The sequence below is a fragment of the Oncorhynchus mykiss genome, chromosome 26 (assembly GCF_057628025.1).
Source record: "Oncorhynchus mykiss isolate SJ-2025 chromosome 26, ASM5762802v1, whole genome shotgun sequence".
Classification (NCBI taxonomy): Eukaryota; Metazoa; Chordata; class Actinopteri; order Salmoniformes; family Salmonidae; genus Oncorhynchus; species Oncorhynchus mykiss.
This window is the reverse complement of record NC_143047.1, coordinates 18,122,507-18,149,489: the sequence shown is the minus strand read 5'-3', so window position 1 is coordinate 18,149,489 and position 26,983 is coordinate 18,122,507. Positions and strand designations below refer to the sequence as shown.

Genomic DNA, 26,983 nt, shown 5'->3' with positions numbered 1-26,983 from the left:
CTCTGCCTGTTAGTCAGAGCCGTAATCGGTGCTTACAGCAAGGCAGGCTAAATAAACAGTAAGTATGTTGTCTTGGGTAGAAGAACGTCAATGCAACTGCAACTTGCTCATGCCTTTGCTCTGAATGGTTCTGTATTGACCACTCAGGACCCCCGAGAACTCCCTAATTGAAAATTAATATTGAATCAATGCCGCGGGCCATTTGCATATTGATTATAAGCATCCAGGAAGGCACCAAGAATGTGTGGGATCAATAGGGCCTTCTGCAGCGGGCCAGGCGTACTACATCACATGGCAGCTGCCTGCTCCGGAGGTTAATGACCGGCGCTTGTTAAGGAGCTCCTGTCAGGTGGAATCCAGCCGCAGGGGTCTCCCTGCCAAACCCAACCCTGGCAGCAGGCGGGGGTGGAGGGTAGAGGAGGAGGAGTGAGGGGGGTATGGGCACCTTCTCTGCAGTGTTTGGAGGTGAGATGGAGCTACATTCTGCTCTTGTATTGAAGCCTGAATAGACTGAGGCTACTTGCAGGATGGTAAAAGCATCACTGCTGCATCACCCACTGAGAAGGGTAGATGTGTTTTTTCCAAAAGAATAGACTCTTGGGTAAATCTTAAAAGTTGTCATCTCTCGTGTTGGTATTGTTGTTTATCATGTTGATATGTGCTTCCTGTTTAGAGTTGAATAACATACATGCTCTACCCTATGACTGACAAACAGCAGGCATTATGGAATATTCTTTTGTGATCTTTTTTTTGGTAATAAATTATTCCGCCAAATTCTTCCGCCAAGATTGCTCATAGTTACCTCCTCCAGAGATGATTGTGTTGAAAAGGAAATATTATCATTATTATCATTACTCCCTAACGAACGATACCCTAACGATTCAGGATTTTTTGTTGCCATAGCGGTTTTAAGTGCTCTTAGTTTGGAACTAAGCTGCCTAATTTGAAAATAATCATTGTATTTTATGTTTGTTTGTGGAGTTAATAAAAGAAAATACCACCGTAGGCTTTTTGTGTCCTAACATTGAACTCTGAGCATTTCAAAACTCAGCAATAGCTCATAAAATAGCACAGCCATGTGCCCCCCTGTGAGCCAGGGAAAGAAAGACGGAGGGGGGCAGGACATTGTGGGATCAGAGATAACTTGGACAATATTAGGTAGTTCAAACGGGTCCTCTTTAATTTGAGATGAAACTTTCACAGCATTAGGAGACAAAGGAGAACCAGAATCCTCCACTTTAAGGCACCGATTAAGATTCAACACATGCATTCCTCTCCCAAACTTCCCATAATGGGTTCCACATGTTGGAGAAGGAAAGACGTGAGAGGTGGGAGGCGGGAGAGAGAGAGAGGCAAACGGGTAGAGCGAGAGAAAGAGAGTGAGACGGGGAGAGAGCAAGAGAGAGAGCGAGAGGGAACCCAGCCTTCTGCTGCCATTCCATCAACCCACCTCCACAGGTGACAGCAACACATCCTCCTGCTCAAACACGATTGGCCGGTTTAGTGGCCAGTTCAGCCACAATAATGGAAGCCTGTGGAACTGGCCGACTCTCTAAACCCACAGGAGACAGGAGACCTGAGGTTGAGGCACATATGAGAGCCGCTTATCCTTCAGTCTATGAAGACAGGGCCATGAATTAATGCCAGTGTGCAGCCTGTCTCCTTATGCACCCCCCCCCCCCCCTTCCCCCTCTGCCCCCTGCAGTGGGAGCTGGGGTCTGGGAGCGGAGAACAGAGCGCCTGGCCCAGGGAACCAGCCTGCATCTGATTGCTTCATTACAGGCCTTTTCATTGACTTGGCTGCACTGAACTGATGAACTGAGGCAGTAGACAAGGGCACATAATTGGGAGAAATGAATTCTTATCACAGCCTTCTCAGGAGGCTGCTGGTCCTGGCTGGAGCCATGAGAGGAGAGGCTTGGACGATGGATGGAGGGAGGGAGTAGGAGGGAGGCCCAGACCTTATGAAGCCAGGGCCTAGATTTGAACTGAAGTCCACAATATTTTGGAATGGAAAAGAGGGAAAGCACCCCAAATCCCACAGAGGTCCTTATTTAGTGTTGCCGGTGTGTTGCTTCGTCTTAGTGATTTGTGTTTAATTTCTCTTGATAACTGACACACGGTTCAGAAGATTTTTCAGTAGTTTATTCAGCGGTCCTCAGGAGAGACGCCTCTTCTAGTTAAGAGTTCCTTCACTGGTCTCCTCATCAGCTATCGCCCAAACGATGCCTCTGGGATGAATAATTTATGCCCTACCTGCCCAACTCTCCTCAACGAGCCCTCTCGCTAATTAAAGAGAAGGGTGTTCTGCAGCGGGGACAATAACAACAACAAACAACAACAGCGCTAACAGCTACAGCTATATGCATACCAATGCACAGGGAAATAGGCTAGATGTGGGGGCACCTAGCCTAGCGGAAGCAAGCAGTGTACCACAGGACCAATTTAGCGGTGCAGGCCGTGGTCTCAGAGGGCCAGGGCAGGGGGTTGTTAATCCCTGGCCATGCCTGGGAGAGACCAGGGACTAATGAAGGCTCTGGCCCACCCTCTCATTTCCATGCATGTGTGCACAGTCAGCACTAAATGGAGGAGCGAGGAGGAGGGAACACGCTGGCTAACCTTTCATTTCACAAATGCTGCTGATGTGATCCTGAGACCATTAGGCTAACAGTTTCCTCTGAAAGTTAGAAAGTAATATTCAATTATGTGGCAGTGCATCCCTCATAATGTTCTCCACACTGCATAAATTAATAAGCCTATTTAGCAGAGCCCGCTGATGGGCCGAGCGCACAACACTGTCTGTACTACTCCGCTGTCCCCTCCTCCCCCTTCCCCTCCATCCCCTGCCCTCCGCTGCTCATACCTGTTCACTTGGCACAAAATGGATGCCGCCAAGCCATTTAATTGGCCTCCATTTCAGTATCCAAGGGCGTTGGGAATGGCTCTTTAATAATGTCTCCTTTCCCGTAACAGTTTTAAACCTGTAGCTATCCCCAGTGATAGTGAGTCATTGTTCTGGTCTGTACTGAGGGAATGCTGTCCTGGGCTCAGTGATGGACATGACAGAGTCAGGAGGTGAGGGGCTGTAACGTGGAGGAGTAAATACTACATGAACAGGGTCAGAGGTATTTTTGCTTTTGGTTATTTTAAAGCAGCTGTTCCATGTTCTGGCCGTGTCGGTGTGATCACTCACGGCTCTGCTCCTTCCTCTCCTCTCCTCTCCCCTCGCCGAGCCGAGGAGCCAAAGATAACTCACTGAGTAGCTGTGTGTGACTGTAATCACTTCAATTCCCCTCCTCAGGAGAGCATCGCCTCAGTCAGCAACCCAGCTCTGTACCACCACCAGATCTCAGCCCCTTTTCACTCTGTTATGACACATGTGCATGAGGAAGCATAGGGGTCCTGAATACACAATGACACAATTCCACTTAGCATGAACACAGACCGTCTGGGAAACCCTGGTCTTGGACTACATGAAGTAGTTGTCTTAGTTGACAGCAGGCCATGACAGTAGCTTAGCCGGAGTAAATTACAACATTAAACTACTGTAAATGTGTAGGGTTTGGGGGTCTTAGCTAAGAATGAAGTCTCCATTGCAGTCTGGCTGCTGTTAAAAACCAAACGGTGAGCAAGGGTAAAATTGAAAATAAATTAAGTGTTTTCACTTGACACATGTGACCCAAGCTGGTGTAGCTGAATGCAGCTGAACCGGCTGTGGAACTGCAGTCAGTTTACATTATGAGGACTTCCAGAGGAAATGCATCGAGATGGAGGATGAAAAGAGAGAGAGAGAGGGTTCGGATGGGAGGGCAAGGGAATTGTGGAGGCCAAATTCTGCCTACTTTGACAAGATTATCTTTTCAGGGCATTTTTGAGTCTCTCTTCTTTCTCAGATGAGCTTGCACCCATACAGCAAATTGGTAAACTGATTAGCTTCAGATTACTACAGGCTGATAAGAGATTGGATGGATATACTGTTGAGATTAAACAGATAAATAGATTGACTGATAGATGAGTTGGTGCATTGCATCCCTTCCTCTGGCTCCTAGTCCCTTTTGTAATTAAGGTTTTAAGGTGTGTGCATAATCAAATAAATAAATAGTGTAAGAATTATGTGATAATGAATTAATACATGACAAGAAGTGAAGAAAGCAAGCAGCAGCTAATTGCATGAGATGAGTCGTTTTCATGAGCTTTTTCAGGGGAAATCTCATTATATGCATCACAAACTATAATGCCAGATGAAATCCTGCTTTAGAAATATGTAAATTAGCAAACGTTCTGTTGAGTGAAGGAAATCACGAGGGGGTAGCAAAACTACCAACCAGAGTGGAGTGACGACCCCAGTTTCCAAAGAGACAGCCATAAACACTCTTTGTTTACACTGTGCAGTTAGTAGTGCACTGTACACACAGAGTACTGCCCAGGTCCCTTGGGCTGTGCAGAGACATGCCTGTTTACTCAGTAAAACGTGTCCACCTGTGTTCAGTCCTCTACTGTACCCTGTACCCCTCTGTGTTTCAGACCACCAGTGGTGGAGAGTAAGAATAATCACTTAACCTTGAGATTCTGTGGGTAAATTTGTGTTTGAGATTTGGGTTTAGGATTGTTAAATTGCTTTTTATGGAGTCATTTATTTGTTTTGGCAGATGATTTCAGAGATGAAGAAGTGCATGGCTCATTAGAAGATATGGTAGATGGTAGATGATATTTCACTTAACTGACAGCAGTTTTGTTTTGACAGTACTATCCAGTACTATCCAGTACTATCCAGTACTATCCAGTACTATCCAGTACTATCCACGAGCGACAATATGTTGCATATCATTTTGTATTATTTGTATCAGGTGCTGTGAACACAAGATAAGTGGAGTTGATAAGACCTATCTGTAATAATTGCACTGTTAAACTGAGATTGGCTGATTATGTTGTGCATAATTACTGTGGAAAAAACAGTATGCCTATTAAGCTGCTCTCGAATGGCAGTAATACAGAAAGCAATCCAATTACCAATAGTTTCTCACACTGGAAATAAAGATTTCTCTAAATAGAAAGGATCCACTAACTGCTGATAGGGGATAATTGTGTGAGTGTTTGTGCAGTTAGAGATCTGGTGGATTGTTATCACTTGTAGGGCTAAATGCTGATGGGTGGAGAAAGCCTTGTGACACATGACGTCCTAAGTCTGTGTGTGTTTTTGGGACTGGCTCTGCTCTGCTGCCAGGGAGTCTGATAGCTGCTAAATAATTTATCCAGGCTGCAGCCCCGTAGCCACGGAGACCAAGGCCCCACCGTGGCTGTCTGGCGACATCTCTCCACCTGATGGACGGATGGACAGCAATTAGCAGATAGGGGTGGAGGTGCTGATGAGGGGCAGAGGGAGACCAGAGTATGATCCCCGCACTCCACCCGCACCCCGTCATACAAACCCAACCTACCCCTCCTTCACAACAAGTAACGAACAAGGAGAGATTTATTCTGATCAAAGTGCAGAACTTTTTAATTAAGAAAAGGAGAGGTTAAAAAAGAAAGCTAGAAACAACCGCCCGTTTTCCTATTAAGGAGAAATGTCAAGCGCGGTGGCGAAGCGATAGTCTGTGCGCGTCCCTTTGTTGTCCCCCCTGACATTGCAGGCTAATTTTTCATGGTTATTTGAACTGGAAAATGAAAGAGAGGTTTGCGATTATTTCCTATAAATGACAACACAATCGCATTACGCTTCAGTAGAAACACAGAGAGGATATTGCCTTTTCATATTTCATGTGAATGTAATGGATGGGATATGTAAAGAGGACCAGAAAGAAAGACAAATGGAGAAAGTAAGCTCCCGCGTTTGATTTGTATTAGAAACCGACCTGATAGAGGGAGGAAGGAGCGGAATGTTTTTCTCAATAAGTGGTGGCAGTCTTGTGGATGTTTTAAAGTGCCTCCACAATGTATTCATTGAATTCCTTTAGCGGATTGCTATTAGCAGCCAACTGGGGTTGAATCCTGATGACACAGACCCAGTAATGGAAAGGAAGGTACCCAGTGTATCCACTATATTCTCCTCTACAGTAATGCATCATATCCTCAGTACCTGGCCACAGTGCTACTGTTTGGACTGAGCTTTAGTGTGCGTGTTATCCTGAGGGATGGTACATTTAGGTGGACCTGTCACTGTGCTCAGTGAGTCACACATACAGTACACACTCCTGTCACACTGTGGGCTGGCCTGGCAGTGCCTGGCTGACACCCTGTCACATTGACCCAACTGAAACACTTTCATGTCCAGTTCAGTTCAGTGCTGAACCACCTCTTCATCCTCTCCCCAGTAAGATTTCCCTCCAACACATTTTGATTTAGCAGGCATTGCAGACAGATAGTATTAGAAAGAAAACACATCAATGATAGCCCCATATCTTATATGTTTTTATCAAATTGATTAGCCATATTGGTATTCAGAAGCCTAGTCAATTCTGTTTTATCTAGCTAGGCGTACGCTTTTATAAACAAGCAGCCCGTCAAGCCCGCTGCTGACCGCGTGCCCCGAGCCGGAGAGGCAGGCAGGCGGGAGGGCTGGAGCGGCCCAGTCTGGAGAGAGAGGGCTTGTGGGTAGTGTGTTTGTGTATGTTTATGTACGTGGCAGGCCCGGGAGGACTGGTGTAGACTGAGCCATGTGGGGGCTGTGTGCTGTGAGCTGGACTCCTAACACATCGAGGTGGGTGTTACATACATCCAACCATGGCCACATTGATTTTCTCAGCTGATGCCTCCACAGAGCAATCCACAGGCTGGATGGATGCACTACAAAGATATGCAAATGGAGCATTCGATAAACCGACAGGCAGAGATCTTTTTCAGACGGCCCGCTGTACTGGTGGGTCGGTAGTTCTAAAAAGAGGCGTAAACAGATAAGTACCTGGTAATGGACACACAGACGTGTGTATGCACACATACCTGGCAGCTTGCTGTGCGGTGGGACTGAAGAAGCCTGTTTCAATAATTCCACATTGAAACGAAGCCCCTTAGTAAACTAGGCTACGGAATGTGAATGTAAAGTAGCATCAACTTAAATATAAAAATACTCACACACAGTATATTAAATAATATGTTTTCCAAAGGCTTCTTCAAGGATATTGTTAGCATTCAATTTCTACAGCAGACATCATTTGTGTATATATAACAATGCAGTGTGTATATTCACATTCAGTCTGCTTTATTTGTCAGATATTCAACAACTTGGTGAAGGTCATATTTAATACATGTGTGAATGTAAGAATGGTGCTGTCTTGTTCAGTGTGTTGTGTGGCTGTGTGTATGTCTGTGCAGAGAGTGAGGCTCTGAAGCTAAGCTGTACTGTGCTGTACCTGGTAATTAAAGGGAGTTTGTGGCATAAGCCAGACATCGGGAGAGATGAGCTATGAACAAAAGAGCTGTGACAGTTTTGGGTTATGTGATTTTTATGTCCCTTTTTTGCCAAATGAAAAATCAATACATTTTTTCCGGGTTATACATATTCAGAGTGCCCGCCATGCTTCCTCCCTGATGGGGAGTGGGGAGTGGGGAGAGGGAGGGGGGGATGAGGGGGGGCTACTCGCCTGTCACAACTGTACCATCGCATTTTCCGACCCACTGGTGAATACTTCAGAGTTGATGTGATTGCCCTTCATGACAGCGGTGATGCATTTTTCTTAACCCCCCTCCCTCTGGATCCTGCTTAGCTAGCCCCCTTCAATAGTCTAGGAATAGTTGAAGCTATTGTGGTGTGAGATGATGGAAAAGAGGGATGCATTAAGAAAAGGGTTGATTTGAAAAGAAAGACAAGAAGGGGGGAACATTAACATACATTTATGAGCGTGTGTGTGTGTGTAAGGGGGGGGGGGGGGGGGGGGGGGTAGAGGGAGAGAGGGTGTCTGTGTCTTTGTGCAGGCCAGATCTCCCCCAGGCATGAGAGAGGTGAGAGCAGTAGTTTGTCCGGTGATGTCTTTGTGCAGGCCAGATCTCCCCCAGGCATGAGAGAGGTGAGAGCAGTAGGGTGTCCGGTGATGTCTTTGTGCAGGCCAGATCTCCAACAGGCATGAGAGAGGTGAGAGCAGTAGGGTGTCCGGTGATGTCTTTGTGCAGGCCAGATCTCCAACAGGCATGAGAGAGGTGAGAGCAGTAGTTTGTCCGGTGATGTCTTTGTGCAGGCCAGATCTCCCCCAGGCATGAGAGAGGTGAGAGTAGTAGGGTGTCCGGTGATGTCTTTGTGCAGGCCAGATCTCCCCCAGGCATGAGAGTGGTGAGAGTAGTAGGGTGTCCGGTGATGTCTTTGTGCAGGCCAGATCTCCCCCAGGCATGAGAGTGGTGAGAGTAGTAGGGTGTCCGGTGATGTCTTTGTGCAGGCCAGATCTCCCCCAGGCATGAGAGTGGTGAGAGTAGTAGGGTGTCCGGTGATGTCTTTGTGCAGGCCAGATCTCCCCCAGGCATGAGAGAGGTGAGAGCAGTAGGGTGTCCGGTGATGTCTTTGTGCAGGCCAGATCTCCAACAGGCATGAGAGAGGTGAGAGTAGTAGGGTGTCCGGTGATGTCTTTGTGCAGGCCAGATCTCCCCCAGGCATGAGAGAGGTGAGAGCAGTAGGGTGTCCGGTGATGTCTTTGTGCAGGCCAGATCTCCAACAGGCATGAGAGAGGTGAGAGTAGTAGGGTGTCCGGTGATGTCTTTGTGCAGGCCAGATCTCCCCCAGGCATGAGAGTGGTGAGAGTAGTAGGGTGTCCGGTGATGTCTTTGTGCAGGCCAGATCTCCCCCAGGCATGAGAGAGGTGAGAGTAGTAGGGTGTCGGGGGATGTCTTTGTGCAGGCCAGATCTCCCCCAGGCATGAGAGTGGTGAGAGCAGTAGTTTGTCCGGTGATGTCTTTGTGCAGGCCAGATCTCCCCCAGGCATGAGAGAGGTGAGAGTAGTAGGGTGTCCGGTGATGTCTTTGTGCAGGCCAGATCTCCCCCAGGCATGAGAGAGGTGAGAGCAGTAGTTTGTCCGGTGATGTCTTTGCCTCCTGCCCAGGCTTTTAGCCCATCGCCTGCCAGGGAAAAGCACAGTCTGCATCCTCCTTTGTCCATAATGTGTGTATAGGCAAGGCTACCGTCATACAGGACACAGCTTTATGGCCAGTCAGAGCTGTTTGCCTGTGTGTATTCTGTCTGTATGTGTGTTTGTGTGTGTGTGTGTGTAGAGGTTAGCTGGAGAGAGTGATCCCTGAATGTTCAGTCCCTGTGCAGGCACATTAACCTACATCCCCCGCTCCTCTCCTCCTCTCCTCCACTAAAACACAAAAGAGAAGAGAAATAGAACACCACTCTTCACAGATGTATTTAGAATGTGTCTAAATATCAATAACACAAGCAATAATTCTACTAATTAGTATTACTTCCTATGATATAATTACTTCAGGACAAAATACTTTAAATTGGCATATGCTGTGTGTACTATACTGCCCAATTAGATAGTCATGTTTTTTTTGTGAGCTGTATTTTGAAGGGAGAGGAGCTGTTTCATCACGATTGACGTCCTGTTTACAGCTCCCTACTTATGGGACATGCAGAGCATCCATTGCATTAGACATGTCATGTTTACAGCTCCCTACTTATGGGAGATGTAGAGCATCCATTGCATTAGACATGTCATGTTTACAGTTCCCTACTTATGGGACATGTAGAGCATCCATTGCATTAGACATGTCATGTTTACAGCTCCCTACTTATGGGAGATGTAGAGCATCCATTGCATTAGACATGTCATGTTTACAGCTCCCTACTTATGGGACATGTAGAGCATCCATTGCATTAGACATGTCATGTTTACAGCTCCCTACTTATGGGACATGTAGAGCATCCATTGCATTAGACATGTCATGTTTACAGCTCCCTACTTATGGGAGATGCAGAGCATCCATTGCATTAGACATGTCATGTTTACAGCTGCCTACTTATGGGACATGTAGAGCATCCATTGCATTAGACATGTCATGTTTGCGATGCGGTGTCACATCAGGTATTGAAACAAAGTGATGTCTATTTAGAATAACAGGATATTCCGGTGGCATGTGTAAATTAGATTTCCCCCTATTAGACGCTGCTGCCGTTGCGGACAGATAAAATCATTCCGTTTGCATGACCCTTGGTGACCTGAATAAGGGCTGAATGTCCACTGAAATGGCCAGTGACTTTGAAAGGCTAGGGGGATCAAATTAAGTGTTGCTTGGAAGGCTTAGGGGGGTTGGCCGGGCATGTCGGGGGGGTTAGGAGGGGAGTGCTGGAAGAGAGAGAAAGGGAGTGAGAGAGTGAGAGAGTGAGAGAGAGGGGATGGGGCCCACTGGTATTGTTCTAAGGCAGTGTGAGCTATCCCTGCTGTTTGTGATTAACTTGCTGTTTAAATTTTTTGGGGCTATTAGCTGCCCTAACCCCGGACCCCCACCCCTCCTCCTCCGCCTGCTCCTCCTGCACCTCCCCCTCCTGCCCCCAGCCCCATGGAGACACAAAGTATTCATTCACATTTAGATGGTGAGGTCACGGCAGGGCCAGTGGGGAGAGAGTGTCATGTCCTCCCTTAGACAGGTCAGGAATCTAGCACGTAACTCAGTCCCACACCGCCAGAGAGACACCACAGCCCTTTAAACCCAGGTACTCTTCTTTCCTTCCTAAATGTGTGTGTGTGTGTGTGTGTGTGTGTGTGTGTGTGTGTGTGTGTGTGTGTGTGTGAGACTGAAAGAGCATTAGAGATACATGACACTCCTCTTTAATGTGTGGGGTGTGTTGTGGTGTGTAAGAGTGTTGGGCAGTCTGTTGGTCAGCTTGTGCAGTGTGATGGTGTGACGCTCTGTCGCAGAGCGCATGAGTCAGACAATGTGTTTATGGTAGCAGGGCAATCACCCAATCCTCACCACATGTTTGACTTGCTTTATTTCTAATTGTATCTTATGCTTGTATTTACAATCACTTTGGAAGTTTCCTGTCAACATCCACTAAGTATGAAATATTATAAAATATGAATTATACTTTATCACTTATATTTTGTATATCACTTTTATATATTTTCTTGTTTCTATCTTAAATTAGATGTTGATATCAGCAGTTTGTTGGACTGTTTGAATGGCGGTGTAGTTGCTGTGTGGTACTGTGGTTGTATCATATGTTGTGGTTGACTATTATTACTAAGTGATGGCCCATACCTCTCTAACCTCTCGCCTCTCTGGTTAGGGAGTGGGCCGTGTTTTACTCAGTCGTGGTTTTCTGACAGCTAGCTCATCAGGGAGGGCATGAGGAGGGGTCTGGGCCGGGGCAAGGATACTTTTTGGGAGGGGTGGGAGTGTTTTTCTGTGTGTTGTGGTTTAAGGGAGCAAGGAGGGGGGCTTGTGTATGGGGCATAGAGGTGCTGATATGAGGAACGGACAATGCATGAAAGCCCCCAGCATGGGGCCTGTGTCCCATTGTCCCATGGTACCCTCCTGTCACTTTCATTTGACACCCCCCAGTCCGGAGTCAGGCCAGCTTTGATATGGGGATGGGGTGCAAGAGACGATGGGGAGCAGGGGGGATTTTAAAAGAAAAAAGTAGATGGTCCGTGAGGTGTGAAATAAGATTGCTTTTTATCCGACAGTGCGGCATTAAAGAAAAGGAAGCTGTCCAGAGCTGGATAAAGTGGGGGAAGTGCACCCCTGATTTCCAGTTGAAGTGCTGTGACACCTGGTTAAAATGATAACAACAGCCTCAATAATCATAATGAGAGTAATGAGAGCTCCGACACACAGCCAGCTCCACACCACAGAGGATCACCAGTGACTAGCACATCTCAACCCCCGATCCTGGTACTCTAAGACTGGGGAGAGGCACATCTCAACCCCTGCTCCGGGTACTCTAAGACTGGGGAGAGGCACATCTCAACCACTGCTCCTGGTACTCTAAGACTGGGGAGAGGAGAGGGAGAGGCATATCTCAACCCCTGCTCCTGGTACTCTAAGACTGGGGAGAGGAAAGGGAGAGGCACATCTCAACCCCTGCTCCTGGTACTCTAAGACTGGGGAGAGGAGAGGGAGAGGCATATCTCAACCCCTGCTCCGGGTACTCTAAGACTGGGGAGAGGCACATCTCAACCACTGCTCCTGGTACTCTAAGACTGGGGAGAGGAGAGGGAGAGGCATATCTCAACCCCTGCTCCTGGTACTCTAAGACTGGGGAGAGGAAAGGGAGAGGCACATCTCAACCCCTGCTCCTGGTACTCTAAGACTGGGGAGAGGAGAGGGAGAGGCACATCTCAACCCCTGCTCCTGGTACTCTAAGACTGGGGAGAGGAGAGGGAGAGGCACATCTCAACCCCTGCTCCTGGTACTCTAAGACTGGGGAGAGGAGAGGGAGAGGCACATCTCAACCCCTGCTCCTGGTACTCTAAGACTGGGGAGGGGAGAGGGAGAGGCACAGCTCAACCCCTGCTCCTGGTACTCTAAGACTGGGGAGAGGAGAGGGAGAGGCACAGCTCAACCCCTGCTCCTGGTACTCTAAGACTAGGGAGAGGCACAGCTCAACCCCTGCTCCTGGTACTCTAATACTAGGGAAAGGAGAGGGAGAGGCACAGCTCAACCCCTGCTCCTGGTACTCTAAGACTAGGGAGAGGAGAGGGAGAGGCACAGCTCAACCCCTGCTCCTGGTGCTCTAAGACTAGGGAGAGGCACAGCTCAACCCCTGCTCCTGGTACTCTAAGACTAGGGAGAGGCACAGCTCAACCCCTGCTCCTGGTACTCTAAGACTAGGGAGAGGAGAACGGGACAGACAGGGACAGGCAGAGGAGTCTGCTGCTGAGCATGAAAGGGAGACTGACAGACATGCAAAAATGAGCAGGGATTCACTTGTGTGTGAGGAGCACTGGAGCCATTTGCAGCAGGTAGGATTGGATTATGTGTTAATAGAATGGCTGTTTGTTTAGCATGTGTTCAGCTGCAACAGAGGATGGAGTTTGACTGGCTGATGTACACTGTCTATATATATCATTATTTCAGTCTCAGAAGGAGTACTGGAAAGTGCAGTGGTTACCATCCATTATTTATTAGTCTGTTTGTGCCTGTCAGTGGGATTAGTATTAGTGTAATCACTGTTCTTCTGGGGGAAGGAAGGCTGTTCGGCCTCATCTGAAGGTTATCGCACTGTCTTCACCATCTCATCTTCACTGGCCGCTTCCTGCAGAGCATCTGCTTTGTACATCTCCACATATTTCTTCTCCTTTTTCCTTCCCTGTGTCTCTGTTGCTCTCTCTCTCCTCATCCACCCACCCCCCATTAATGTGTGTGAGTACCTCGCTCTCTCCTTGCTTGTATAGGGTGACACCTATGGGTCTGCTTAAGCCCCTGCACTTACAGGCAGGCAGAGGGAGAGCGAGGGAAGGAGAGCAGCAGCCGCTTGTGTGTGTGTGTGTGTGTGTGTGTGTGTGTGTGTGTGTGTGTGTGTGTGTGTGTGTGTGTGTGTGTGTGTGTGTGTGTGTGTGTGTGTGTATGTGTGTGTGTGTGTGTGTGTGTGTGTGTGTGTGTGTGTGTGTGTGTGTGTGTGTGTGTGTGTGTGTGTGTGTGTGTGTGTGTGTGGTGTGTGCATGCACGCACCTGGGGGAAATAGTATAGCTTCAGTTTGTCTTTTTCATCTCCATGTCACACCATTTCACCTGGCTGCTGTGTCTGTGATGCCTTCTGCAGACAGAGAGCTGGAAGGATGGAGTGACTGTGGACTGTCTCTGTTGACCTGCAGTGGAGGGCTGATATTTTTCTGGGTGTAATCTGTGTGTCTGCAGCGGAGGGCTGATATTTTTCTGGGTGTAATCTGTGTGTCTGCAGTGGAGGGCTGATATTTTTATGGGTGTAACCTGTGTGTCTGCAGTGGAGGGCTGATATTTTTATGGGTGTAACCTGTGTGTCTGCAGCGGAGGGCTGATAGTTTTATGGGTGTAATCTGTGTGTCTGCAGTGGAGGGCTGATATTTTTATGGGTGTAACCTGTGTGTCTGCAGTGGAGGGCTGATATTTTTATGGGTGTAATCTGTGTGTCTGCAGTGGAGGGCTGATATTTTTATGGGTGTAATCTGTGTGTCTGCAGCGGAGGGCTGATATTTTTATGGGTGTAATCTGTGTGTCTGCAGCGGAGGGCTGATATTTTTATGGGTGTAATCTGTGTGTCTGCAGCGGAGGGCTGATATTTTAATGGGTGTAATCTGTGTGTCTGCAGCGGAGGGCTGATATTTTTATGGGTGTAACCTCTGTGTCTGTAGCGGAGGGCTGATATTTTTATGGGTGTAACCTCTGTGTCTGTAGCGGAGGGCTGATATTTTTATGGGTGTAATCTGTGTGTCTGCAGCGGAGGGCTGATATTTTAATGGGTGTAATCTGTGTGTCTGTAGCGGAGGGCTGATATTTTTATGGGTGTAATCTGTGTGTCTGCAGCGGAGGGCTGATATTTTTATGGGTGTAACCTGTGTGTCTGCAGTGGAGGGCTGATATTTTTATGGGTGTAATCTGTGTGTCTGCAGCGGAGGCTTATTCAGCTTGCCTGATTAGATTAACAGAACAGTTTAATATCACTGTATGAGGAGGGTTAATGAAGACAATTCATTAGACGACAACCTCCAGGCTATTGTCCTTTACATTTGAATGATTGAGGTTAGAAATGGCCTATTGCCATAGCTCTGAGTGTTTCTCCCCGTCTATTTCCAGTCCTAATCTGTGAGTCCATTTTACTGGCTCTTCCATTTGCATCCTACTCTTAGGCCACTTGTGACCTTTCATTAATTATGGCTGGACCCGGCTTTAATCATTGTGCAATATCGTTGGAGATGAGATGAGGAATAGACACAGTCATTTGCCACTTAAAGATGTACTGCCGCTTGTGGAATTAAATGTCTGCATTTCTATATTCATTATGGGGGGTTACTGTGCGGTGTGTGGCGGAAGTGTCATACATCTTGATTAAAAACTCAAATGAAGAAGTGCTGTGAGCGAGAGGGGGCTGGGGGGAGCTCTCTCTGCTACATCCCACTAGAGATCCGTCTGGAGGATGCTGAGGTGACAGCTGTTGTATTCAGTGACGTTGAATAGAGTTCAAATCTGGACTGTGGATCACTGCAATGTTCCTGAAAAAGCACGTTAAAGTGTGGAGGTGTGGAATTAGACACGCTGTAAGAGTAGGGCAGCTCAGAATGACATGCAGACCCTTTTAAAGGTGTACAATTTACCTGGGGATTATTTTGTAATCTGAGCACCTGTGCGGCTGTATGGTATTCTAATTCACGCGGAGTTGTGTGGATTTGTGCAGGCTGGAGCTCGATGGGATTTTGGGGCTAGGCTGCGGCTCTCCTCTGGTTTACCAGGCAACGGTTTAGGACCGCCTCGCCAGCACAGGATGGGCTACGCTGGACGGAACTTGCAGGTTGCCTTGGAAACATAATAGAGACATGGTCAATAATAAAATAATGAAAAAATGTATTTATGCGAGTGGGATCTGGGGATCACTTAAATGTGCTTTTTACTGGGAGCCAGTTATCCCTGTTAAATACCTTCATTTATACACAGGATCCCCGTCTGCTGCTAGCAGTAATGTCTAACAACATAATCCATACACCAATCATTCTGTTGTGAGGAGAGGGGCTTCTTACTTTGGGAAACAGTCAGGAACGCCTGGATATTGCTCTTGCCTCATGACACAGAGGTGTTTTCTGTTGAGTTAAAGCTTTGTCAATGACAATCTCCTCAATGCTGTAGTTATATCATAACTGGAATAATAATAGTTATTGCAATTATGATGCAAGCTTGTATGGTATCTTCAGTTCACAGTAAGAAGCACTTTTCAGGCCTCTAAATCCAACCTTTTGTTAAGTCAGTGAGAAAATCACATTGACAAACTCATAGGTTCTTTTGTAGGATGGAATTGCATATTGTAGTATTGAGCTATATATTATTGCTGTCTTTAGTGAGTGTGTTTCTCTTGGTGCATCGGTGATTAGGAGAGCAGAACTCCAATAGCACATTATCAGCGCAATTTCAGCCTGATCTAAATGTGTAATCACTTTACACACGCTATCATGTGTCTCTCGTCGTATAGCTTTCATTTCTCTTGGATTTACATGTGAATATGGAAGCACAGGAAATATCTATTTACCATGAGAACTGAAGGAGATTGAAATGTGTGAAGTACTTCACGGATTGCCAGTCATGAATGAATAGAGATAATATAAAACAAAACATTTAACCATTCCGTGCTGGTAGTGAAATGTACATCTTTCATTTGATTCAAAATGTTCTACTCAGAAACCCTTTTTAGAGGCTATTTGTGCTAGCGAAGTTTGATGGGGCTTTGGGTCTGTGTTTCGGTCCAGGTTACATAGTTGGTAACTACAGTATAGGAGTGTAAGTGCTGTAGTAGATCATATGAGGCCATAAAAGTCGTGTACGTAGTGGCTTGTCTAGTGGTGAGCTCAGATCAGATGTGTGTTGACTGCAGGGCTGAATATGTGAACAGGATATTTCAGTGGCTGTTGTTGTAGTATTGTCAATATATCAATAGACTGTCGAGTAGAGACCTGAGAGGGGAAGCATTTTCAAAAGAACATTTAAGTACATTTGCTGAGAATTAGCTGACTTGTGTAGTAACTGATAGGCCTTATTGACTGCGGCCCAGTTTACTGTTGTCAAATCAATGCTGTTGCGTGCTAGTCGCACTACTTTTAAACAAACTTAATAGGCCGAGGGGCTGCTCGGGGGGCACTGGAGAGAAATAAAGAAGATTGATGCGCTTTTTATTATCAGTATTTTGCCATATTTCCCTCTCTGCATTACTTACAGATGGCATTATCGGATATTGTTTGGAGTTCAATGCTTTTAAATGGGCTGATATATTGAGCTGAGGCTTTTAAGGTCATTACAAGGGATTTCTGTATTTGACTTGGCAGAAAAATCAAATGAATTGCCGGTCTGAAAGTTTAAAATATTTATAATGTTTTATTTCGCAGTAGCGAGGAAGTAGAGGTGAAATGAGCCCTGTATTGGTAAGTAGCCTAGCAGACTGCAGCTGGGGACAGTAATGCATGTGGAGAGAGAGAAAGCGAGAGAGAAAAAGGGAAAGAGAGAGAGAGAGAGAGAGAGAGAGAGAGAGAGAGAGAGAGAGAGAGTAAGCGAGAGAGAGGTCTTTCTCTAGAAACACGCTCCTCACACAATTATTTTTCCTGTCTGCATACTTCAAACTGCTTTGGAAAATGTGTGTATGTCTCTACCACATGTGTGTATGTCTCTACCACGTGTGTATGTCTCTACCACATGTGTGTATGTCTCTACCACATGTGTGTATGTCTCTACCACATGTGTGTATGTCTCTACCACATGTGTGTATGTCTTTACCACATGTGTGTATGTCTCTACCACATGTGTGTATGTCTCTACCACGTGTGTATGTCTCTACCACATGTGTGTGGTTTTCTGCAGTTTTATGTCCACATTAAAGAGAGGAAGCCATAAAGATATGTGTGTCATGGTCTTGAATAAATTAAGAATTATAACTTTGGGGCTTGTGTAAAAAATCATGATGGTTATTATTATTATTATTATTATTATTATTATAATATTTTCAAATGAACTGTAATTATATTCTAAATGTGTTCATATTAGTGTGGATACTGCAGAGAAAATATATGAGAGAAAATATAATACATTTCCTCTATCTCTGTTTTGATTAACAAAAATTATTTCTCTAAATGTATTGTTTTAATGAAAATAAATGGCAAAATGCACTCATGGTGATCAAGCAGCACAGGGCGGAACGCAGATCCCGCCCTCTTTGTCTGGTAACCTTTTAACTGCGTGTCAGCGAATGTAATTGTTGTAAGCGCCTATAGAAAAAAAACGCTGCTGTCCCTTTAAGTGCTTCCACCAATTCTGATGGCGTGTTGATTTACATATCCCATCCTCTCCTCCCCCTTCAGGAGAGCTGAGCGAGGATGTGGAGGCTGCCAGTGAGACCACCACAGAGCAGGAGGACCAAACCAAAGACAGAGAAGGTGGGGGGGAGAAGGAGCTCACCAAAGGGACAGGTAAGGCCTATATTTACACTACACACATTTAGGCAACACTGCCCTCAGGGATCATGTGCTATTGCACCTGATTTGTTCTCAACAGAAGGCCTTTTGTCTCAAAATAATTATACAGATTCTACACAAATGTCAGAGTCCCTTTAATATTGCTCTGTTACAAATCCACTAATCAGTTTGTAGTGTTTTTTTAAAGGAGGCCTTTCTGTTTCTTACTGTAGGAGGGAGACAGGTCTCCTCTCATCAAATCCTATCTGATGAATTAGGCCAAATTGTCAATTGAGCTAATCTGGTCAGGTGACTCATGTTTTGTCAGTTGTCAGTGGATTTTATGGAGAGGGGCCTGGGCGCATAATTCAAGCTCAGCCACGTGTGGGTACCCATGTGACAGGCCTGCCTGCCCGCCTGCACTGCACTGATTGTGTGTGACACAAACACACACCTGTGTTAAATGTTATCAGATAGGGATATTTCTCTCCATGGGCTTTCTGATGCCAGGTGCAGGTGTTGAGTTCCATGGAGAGGTGGGGCTTGAGCTGAGGGGAGACATTAGTGTTAGGGCTATTCTAACCTGAGGCCTACTGTTACCTGCAGATTAAAGGCCTGTGTTTTGGTGAGAGTCCATGATTGTTTGTTGTAGGTTTTTAGGGTGAATCCTATCAACTTTTAATGTGATTAGTTTACATCACAGACAGGAAGTGCATTAGAAATGGTTTAGCTGATTTCCATTAGAAATGGTTTAGCTGATTTCTGCTGCTAGTCGAGGTCAGCAGGTCCAGGCTGAACGTGTGTGGGTGTATGAGTGTGAGGAGGAGATTCACAGACAGGAAGTGTTTGTGACTGCCCCCCACTGCGTGGTCCCCCTGGCCATATGTTCACGTCAGAGCATAGCTAGGGTTTGTGTCAATCCCTGTTGGGGGTTTGGTCTGGATATCCAATCACAGCAGTCCGAGACCAGGAATATTCTAAACTTACTCGGTAGAATTAGTTAGAAGTTATAGTAATAATAGTTAGGTAACAATCTAGTAATAGTTACAGTAATAGTCATTAGTAATAGCAGTATACTATATAGGGCTCTATTTTCGGCTGATGTTTTTGTTTTTCATCCCTAACACCAGGTTCGGCAATTTATCTGTCTTATATCAGTTCGCTTGCGTTCAGATGGGCAGCGTGGAAGTATTTGAGGCATGTCCTTAAAAACATGATCCAAAGTGGTAATTTCAGCGCTGATAGGGATATTTAAGACCAACCACACAGTTGCTTATGGCATGAATTTTGACAGCGGAAACAGCCTATCCAGCCGTGACACATACTGCCCATATGTACATGGAACAAGAGTAGCCTAATGTGCTTTTGGTGCCTTTAGAAACATAAAAAACGTTTAGTTTTTTCCTATTTCGTTGTATTTGGTTAAAAAACAAGCATAGCCTTACCCTCCTCTCAATTAGGCTTTTTTTGTCTGCTCTATGCAATTGCGAAGTAGTCAAGACTGCCGATAAAGGGTTTGTGCCTCCTGAGACGGCTTGGAAATAAATCTTAATCACCGATGCTTTATTCAAATATAAAGTTGGAGAGGAGGAAAACAGTGAGCTGACATTCACTTTTTTATCTAAGCATTGTAGACAGGCCCACATTATTTTAGCCATGCAGGTCCTGTTTTGGAAGTGCATAAAACCCTTCATATTCTGTGTTGTTTTAATATTATATGCCCACGGGGAGAAATGATGGTGCCTGTAAGTGTGACATAGCCTATTTAAAACAAGTTTGTAGTTTTGTTTAGCATTTGATTAGAATTATTTGTTCTCTTTTAGGCCTAATCAATAATGAATTGAATCTTGCTTATTGACAATGTTTGGCATGTCCATGCTCAGTCATAATGTAATGTACAGTAGGCCTAGCCCCTATATCAGTGTGAATGCTATTGAAGCCATGCCATTACTTAGAACAATGTGGACTGCAAATGGGTTCAAGTTAACGTATTTAGCAAAGTTCTACATTTTTACTTAGCAAAGGGCTTACATTTTGTTATTTCATTTCTGTAAGCCATTTAATAAACTATAATGGACTAACATTGGAATTGGAGTTGATTCCAAGGCAATACATAAAAGACTGTAAATCCAAAACTTGAAGCAACCACATATTTCACCAGGGAGCACGTTCTGATTGGCCAGTGAGGGGCCAAGCCTTCGACACACCCACAACTTGTTTATTCATCAAAACCCAGCCCTTTCGCACCAACGCCAGCAAGTGCGCCTATAATTGTGACAGTGAAAATAGCAAAGATATTTCTGATACAGCCCTGAACCTATAGCGCTACCGCCTGTGCTTAGGTTTACCATTGTGTTAGGTTTGTTAATAAAAGAGAGCCCATAGGGCGTTGTGGCCTGAGGTGCTTTCCCATTGGTTCTTGGTGGGGTGTATAGAGCGTTGTGGCCTGAGGTGCTTTCCCGTTGGTTCTTGGTGGGGTGTATAGAGCGTTGAGGCCTGAGGTGCTTTCCCGTTGGTTCTTGGTGGGGTGTATAGAGCGTTGAGGCCTGAGGTGCTTTCCCGTTGGTTCTTGGTGGGGTGTATAGAGCGTTGAGGCCTGAGGTGCTTTCCCGTTGGTTCTTGGTGGGGTGTATAGAGCGTTGAGGCCTGAGGTGCTTTCCCGTTGGTTCTTGGTGGGGTGTATAGAGCGTTGAGGCCTGAGGGGCTTTCCCGTTGGTTCTTGGTGGGGTGTATAGAGCGTTGAGGCCTGAGGTGCTTTCCCATTGGTTCTTGGTGGGGTGTGTGGAGCGTTGACACACCTTTTTGAGACAGATACTGTGTAAATATCTATCCAAACACTGTTGGCTTGTGGCCTACTGCTCCACATGTATGAAGCATGCTTGTCTATTTAGCACACAGTATACAGGTGTACTGTGGAACAGTATAATACAGCATGGTTCTCTGGACAATGGGGTCTAGTCTTATGTTCAGGGTTGAATCCTGCTTGTCAGCACTGGGTTAATGGAAGGTCCTTTTTATACTTTGAGTTTTTACTGTTATGAAGTAGAAAAGGGAATAAGTATTATCAGTAATTAGCTTTGATCTAGCTATTTGTTTCATGTTGTCAGACAAGGATGGAAGCGAGTAGGGGGATTTCTTGTAATCTCCTCCCATCCAATAGACAGAGTTGTGGTAATGAAAGCCAACATCACAGACTAGCAGGCAGAGTGAGAGATGGCATTTTAACTAGACCAGCTCCATCCCTGGAACGGGGGGATGGTTAGAGTTCTGATGTCTTTATTTACATTAGTGAGGTTAAAAGCTGGAAAACAATCCAGACCATTTGCGTACCTACATTTTTTTTAAAGAAAGTTCTGCAAAAAAGTTCATCACACCACTTGAAGCCCCATCTTTGTAAAAAGGTCTTTGATATTCTAACTTTTATTTTAAATGAGCCTGAGTTGTTTGTGCTCTTTGAAAGGGTGACGCTCCTCTTTGATGGGAGAAATAATAATATGCATGCCTGCCTGAAAAATGGCTAAAAGTACATTTTAACACATCAAAATATAGCACTTTAAAAAGCATTAAAATCAGCCAAGCGATTAATAATTCACTCATACCTGTGGTGCTCAGGAAGAGTCCTCGCATTAGCATTCCTGCTTTTTGAAAGGCATGCCATTTGATACAAGCATATTCAATTCCTTTCCTCCCCTCTGTCAGTCACTAATCACCAAATAAGTGTGTTTCTGTGTTTTCACAAAGGAAAGATGTGCTTGCATATGAAAAATGTACAGCTTCCCAGCAGCTTATTAGAACCGCTTAGTTAAAAATAGCGTGTGCATTAGGAAACCAGGTCTGGGTTTCTGTTTGATGTCAGTGAAGAGGTGGGTGGGTGGATAAGGTGGAGGGGTGGAGGGATGGGGGGACGGCTGTGTTGTCAGTGAAGAGGTGAGTGGGTGGATAAGGTGGAGGGGTGGAGGGATGGGGGGACGGCTGTGTTGTCAGTGAAGAGGTGGGTGGGTGGATAAGGTGGAGGGGTGGAGGGATGGGGGGACGGCTGTGTTGTCAGCTGAGAAAGGAGACGGGTGCGCTAGTTTAATGGAAGGTCGCTCTTTCTCCTCTATTTTTGTATGATTGATGGACACAGCGCCTATACAGAGACCCTCTGTAACCCTGTATGAACAACGGCACAGAGGAACACAGAATGCATTTGGTAAACAGAGGCATGCTTGTTGTGGCTGATGATTGTCTCAGGGTGTCTGAGAAGGCAGACAACACACCGATGCTGTTTGTTGGACTAGACTGTGAGGGACTGAGCTAACCTGTGTTTTAAAGGACTGTCTGAGGGCGTGCCGCTGTCTGATGGCGTGCCGCTGTCTGATGGCGTCCCGCTGTCTGATGGCGTCCCGCTGTCTGATGGCGTGCCGCTGTCTGATGGCGTGCCGCTCTCCCAAGGACCGTCGTTAGAACTATTGAAGTGTTTCGTCTCATCCTTGTCATACAACCATTGGAACTTGGTGTGGAGACGTTGTTCCCTTTACAAGTGACAGTCACTATCAGGCAGGCGGCATTAGCGGAGGCAGAAGAAAGGAATCTTCCCTTTTAAAGCTACTGTCAATCTTATTTCCCTTTTTAGTGCCACAGCGCTTCAAAATTCATTAAAGCCATTTAGAAATGCATGTGTATTCTGCATGTCTTCTCCTGCTGAAAGATTTCTTCAATATGCCGCTCACACAGGTGAACACACACACCAGACTTTGTAATGATTTTCCATGAGGGAGGGATGACATACAACCACAAGTTTAGTTTGTACATTGAATTCATTACTTATTTAAACAATAAAGTGAATGTTGGCAGAAGCTGCGATTTAGCCAACTTCCCCAATATGCTATCCAGGGGTCGTTTCTAATGCGGCCAATGAAATATTTATAAATTACCAGCTCTGAGCCTTGCTCCTCTTCTACTCACGCCTTGTTCACCTAGTTGAGGCAGCATTAGTGAAATGGAGGGGTTCTGCTCCGGAAGGCAAGGGGAGCTGTACCTAGATTAGAGCAGGACAGTATTAATGCAGGAGCTGAATACACAGGGATGGAGGTAGGAGAAAGGTTGAGGAGGAGGGGAGAGGACGGGGGGGCAGAAAGAGGAAAGAGGGATTGTTAATACACTTAAGGGCTAGGAGGAATGGCCACAATATGATTTGACATGCTTAACATAAATGTATGGGAAGGGTTTGTATTGTGGTGGCCTATATGGAGAAATGGGAGGGAGGGGTGCAGTGTGTGTGTGTGGGGAGGGAGTGGGGGTTGCAATCTTCTGCAATTGAGGTTTATGAATAATTCCTCTCATACCCCCTTCCTGACTTTCAAATGATGGGAGCTGGAGCGAGGGAGGGGGAAATGATATTACAGCGCGGGGTCATCCGCATTCTGTCACCGGCAGAGCACCCAACCAAATTGGTCCCATCTCTTTTCCCTTAAATATTTACTTTTACCTATGAATCTCTGTGATTGGATGAGTGTGGAGGAGCCCGGTGCTGTGAGTGTGTGTATGGTTGTGAGTGTGTGTGCACATGTGTGGGTTGGTTTGTATGTGTAGATTTGTGTGTGTGTGTATGTGTGTGAGTGAGTGAAGGGAAATTAGACGATGGATGCATCTGTCAGTGAAGTGAACATTAGCAACCCCTGGATGCAGAGGAGTGATACTGCAGGCTGAACATATAATGGCCTGTGCTCTCTGGTCTTGGGAGTGGTGTGTGGCACACACTGGAACGCACACATATGGGGATGTGGTAGCTCTCAACTCTAGTTTTAGTAGTTGTCAGAAATGCTGTGCTGGCCAGTAGGGTAAGGTTAGCAATGGACAGTGCTCATTGTTTTTTAAATCTCATATTTTCATATGTTTTAACAGCTCAGCCTAAGGAATGTATTATACCAATGGTCTATTGCTTTACCCCCATTGAGTTCTAACAATGTGCAACTGTTATCCCATGAAGTCAGAGAAGAGCAAAACAATGTTTACATATTCATATCATGTCTTTTGAATGCTTGTCATCCCTCAAATTAGAATTCCCTTTGTCTTTGAAGATTATAGACCATAAATTGTCCTTGTTTGTGAGCCAACTCCCTGAAAAATCAGTGTTTATGAGTTGTACTGCTATAGTGTAATGGGCCAGCCGTGTTGAGGCTGCTACTGCCTCTGGGCCGGCCGGGTGAGCGGGGAGGAGTGTCCTTTAAAGGTGAACGCCATGTCAGCCGCCTGCTCAGTGGCCTGAAGATTAATAACGCGGACACTAATTACTGTCTCCTTTTAATTTCTTCATTTTAAATGTGTCTTTGTTGCAGTCATGCCTGTAGGCCTATATAAACCACTCTTCTTTTCCCATGCAGTGTGGAGTTGGTTTTTCATTTAATAAAAGTCAGGGTTATCCACCAAGGATACTGAAGAATGATGAGCCTCGATATAGAGTCGCTTTGGCGTGAGGCTTTGGTTGTAATTTTCTTTATTTGAAATTAATTGATACAGAGTAATTACCTGAGAAATATGAGGTGAAGTGGAATATAGCCCTTTGTCGCTCAGGGCTCTAACATGGCCTGTAGATTAAAAAAGACAGGCAGAAAGGGGAGGGGAAAAGAGAGATCATATTCAGTTATTGTTAGCATATGCATTAAAAGTGAATGACTTGTAGCACTGGGGAGTTGAACCTGCTTCTCCATATTAATGGTTAAATTGCTGAGGGACTAGAGGCGAGTGAAGAGCAGAGGGACATGGGGAGAGAGAGAGCTTCAGTAATTTGGCCCTGTGAAGTGTGTAGTTGGAGGAGGGTTAGTGGGGAGGGGGTGAGGAGGAGACTGAATGGAGGGAGTTCCAGTACAGTAGATGGCTGTGAGTGTCCCTGAATGATCAGGCCATTGTGGGAAGGGATTGTGAGAGGGGTGGTTGTGGGTAGGAAGCGGCTGGGCCTGGGCCTAGGGCAGAGTGGTGGGTATCAGGCTGTAGGGCCATATGGCCTGGCTCCATTGCAGCCGAAACTGTGGCTTATGTTTTTACGACCGGAGGCTTCTGGGTTCCAAGGCAGGGCTGGGTCTGCAGACAGGATAGGGCCAGTCGGTAGAAGGGGAGGAGCTGTTGACCACATGCATCCTTTTCCCAGGCCATACTGATGGTCAAGCTTCTCCAGCCAGTTGTGAGAGAAGAGGGCACCACCAGGCCTAACATCCCAGACCCAGACACCCGCCACAGGAAATCATTCTCTCCCCCTTTCTTCTTCCTCTCCTCTCCATCCTGTTAGCTCCATCCTGTTAGCTACATCCTGTTAGCTCCATCCTGTTAGCTCCAACTCGTGTAATATCCCTTCCCAAGGATGTAGAGACAGATCAATGACACAATAGCAGCTATGATTGCATTCCTTGAAGATTTCAATGGCAGAAGACCTGTTGTGTTAATTCAGCCTGGCTTGTGTCGGTCACTCACTTCAGCTGCCATCTTTTTCCCCCCTTGAAAGCACAACAAGGCTGTGATTGCTCCAGAGACCAGGCTGTGTGCTGACAGCCCCCTCGCTGCAGCCTGAGTAATGCAGCCCAGCCCAGGGAGGTGAGACAAGGTGCCAAAGTCCAATTCACTTACGGGACTCGACAGCACAAAAGCCCCTGGTTTACGGAAAAGGCCCATGAATTAATAATCACCTAATTGACTCTTAAGGGTTCTTTCCCTCCTGCTATACCTTTTGAGCTCTCAGATGAAAGTCCACTCTGTGTATCTGTCAGAGTTGGTTTGGGCTGGATGTGAGGCGGGTGTGTAATGAGCGGAGAGGAGAGGTCAGGGTCACACACAGGGTCCTCTCAGTCAGAGAGGTCACTGGGGAGGCCCCACAGTGATCCACATGTATGGATGAGGCCATAAAGATGAACCCAGCCCCTCTGATGACAAACTGATTCACACCCTATCACAGGTGAGCTACACAGACAGTTCCAGGACAAGGTCACACAGGGACTCCATATATGAAAGCACAGAATGTCCTCCAATGGTAATTTGACAAAGAGAGACAGCGAGATTTGAATATTAAAGAACTTGACATCCTTGATTGCCATTTTATGCGGCATATTAAACTTCAAATTGCCTCCCAAGGGCAGGCCAAAAGAAGTGGGACTTTAGAGAGCAATAGAGTTCACCTTACTGTACGCTTTCCCTCCAACTGAACCCAATGCCTTTCATAGCCAGAATGTGGCTGTGTGCTGAGCCCAGTGCACATGAATTACAGTGTGGATCCTGGAGGAGGCAGAGCCCATGTTCTGCTCCTAGCCCCTGTTAATGGATCTGGTCGGTCCCGATGCTTGGCCACGTTCTTACCAGCCCAACCATGCCACGCTCAGACCGCACACACCGCTAAAATCCCCTCACCTTCTGTTTTTATCAGCCTCCTTTTCGTTCCGGTATGTTCCCAGGCTCGCACTGTGTTGGTCTCTCTTTTTTTCTCTTCACTCGACAACGAAAACAGGATACGGTAGCTGGACTTTAGTCACAGGGCTGGTGGCAGGAGTGGGCGGTTTGGATTCTTAGGAGAGAGCGATTGATCAGATTTATGGACTCCTAACAGGCCGTGACGGGGCAAGGCTGTGGCCTGAACAAGCCTTCCCACCCCGCTCTCAGACTGTCTCTCTCTCTCACACACACACACACACACACACACACACACACACACACACACACACACACACACACGCGCGCGCACACACACACACACGCGCACACACACACACACACACACACACACACACACACACACACACACACACACACACACACACACACACACACACACTGTACATGTACACCCACATGCATTATACACTGGTAGACCCAGGCAGCTGCTGGTTATTGTTACAGGGTTTCTTGTGTATTATTTAATATATGTATTAAGTGTGTTGGCCTCGGGACTCCATAGCCCATGCATTA

The 26,983-nt window shown here is 46.2% G+C and overlaps 1 protein-coding gene across 2 annotated transcripts in view; it reads left to right on the top strand.

The window, feature by feature from the left end:
- Positions 1–26,983, top strand: part of LOC110506519 (zinc finger homeobox protein 3-like) — a 193,545-nt gene that overhangs the window by 135,207 nt on the left and 31,355 nt on the right. For both annotated transcript variants that reach the window (XM_090222314.1, XM_021586186.3), the window contains one exon: positions 17,960–18,067. In XM_090222314.1, the coding sequence (XP_090078440.1) occupies positions 17,960–18,067 (108 nt within the window). The remainder of the gene's footprint in view (positions 1–17,959; positions 18,068–26,983) is intronic.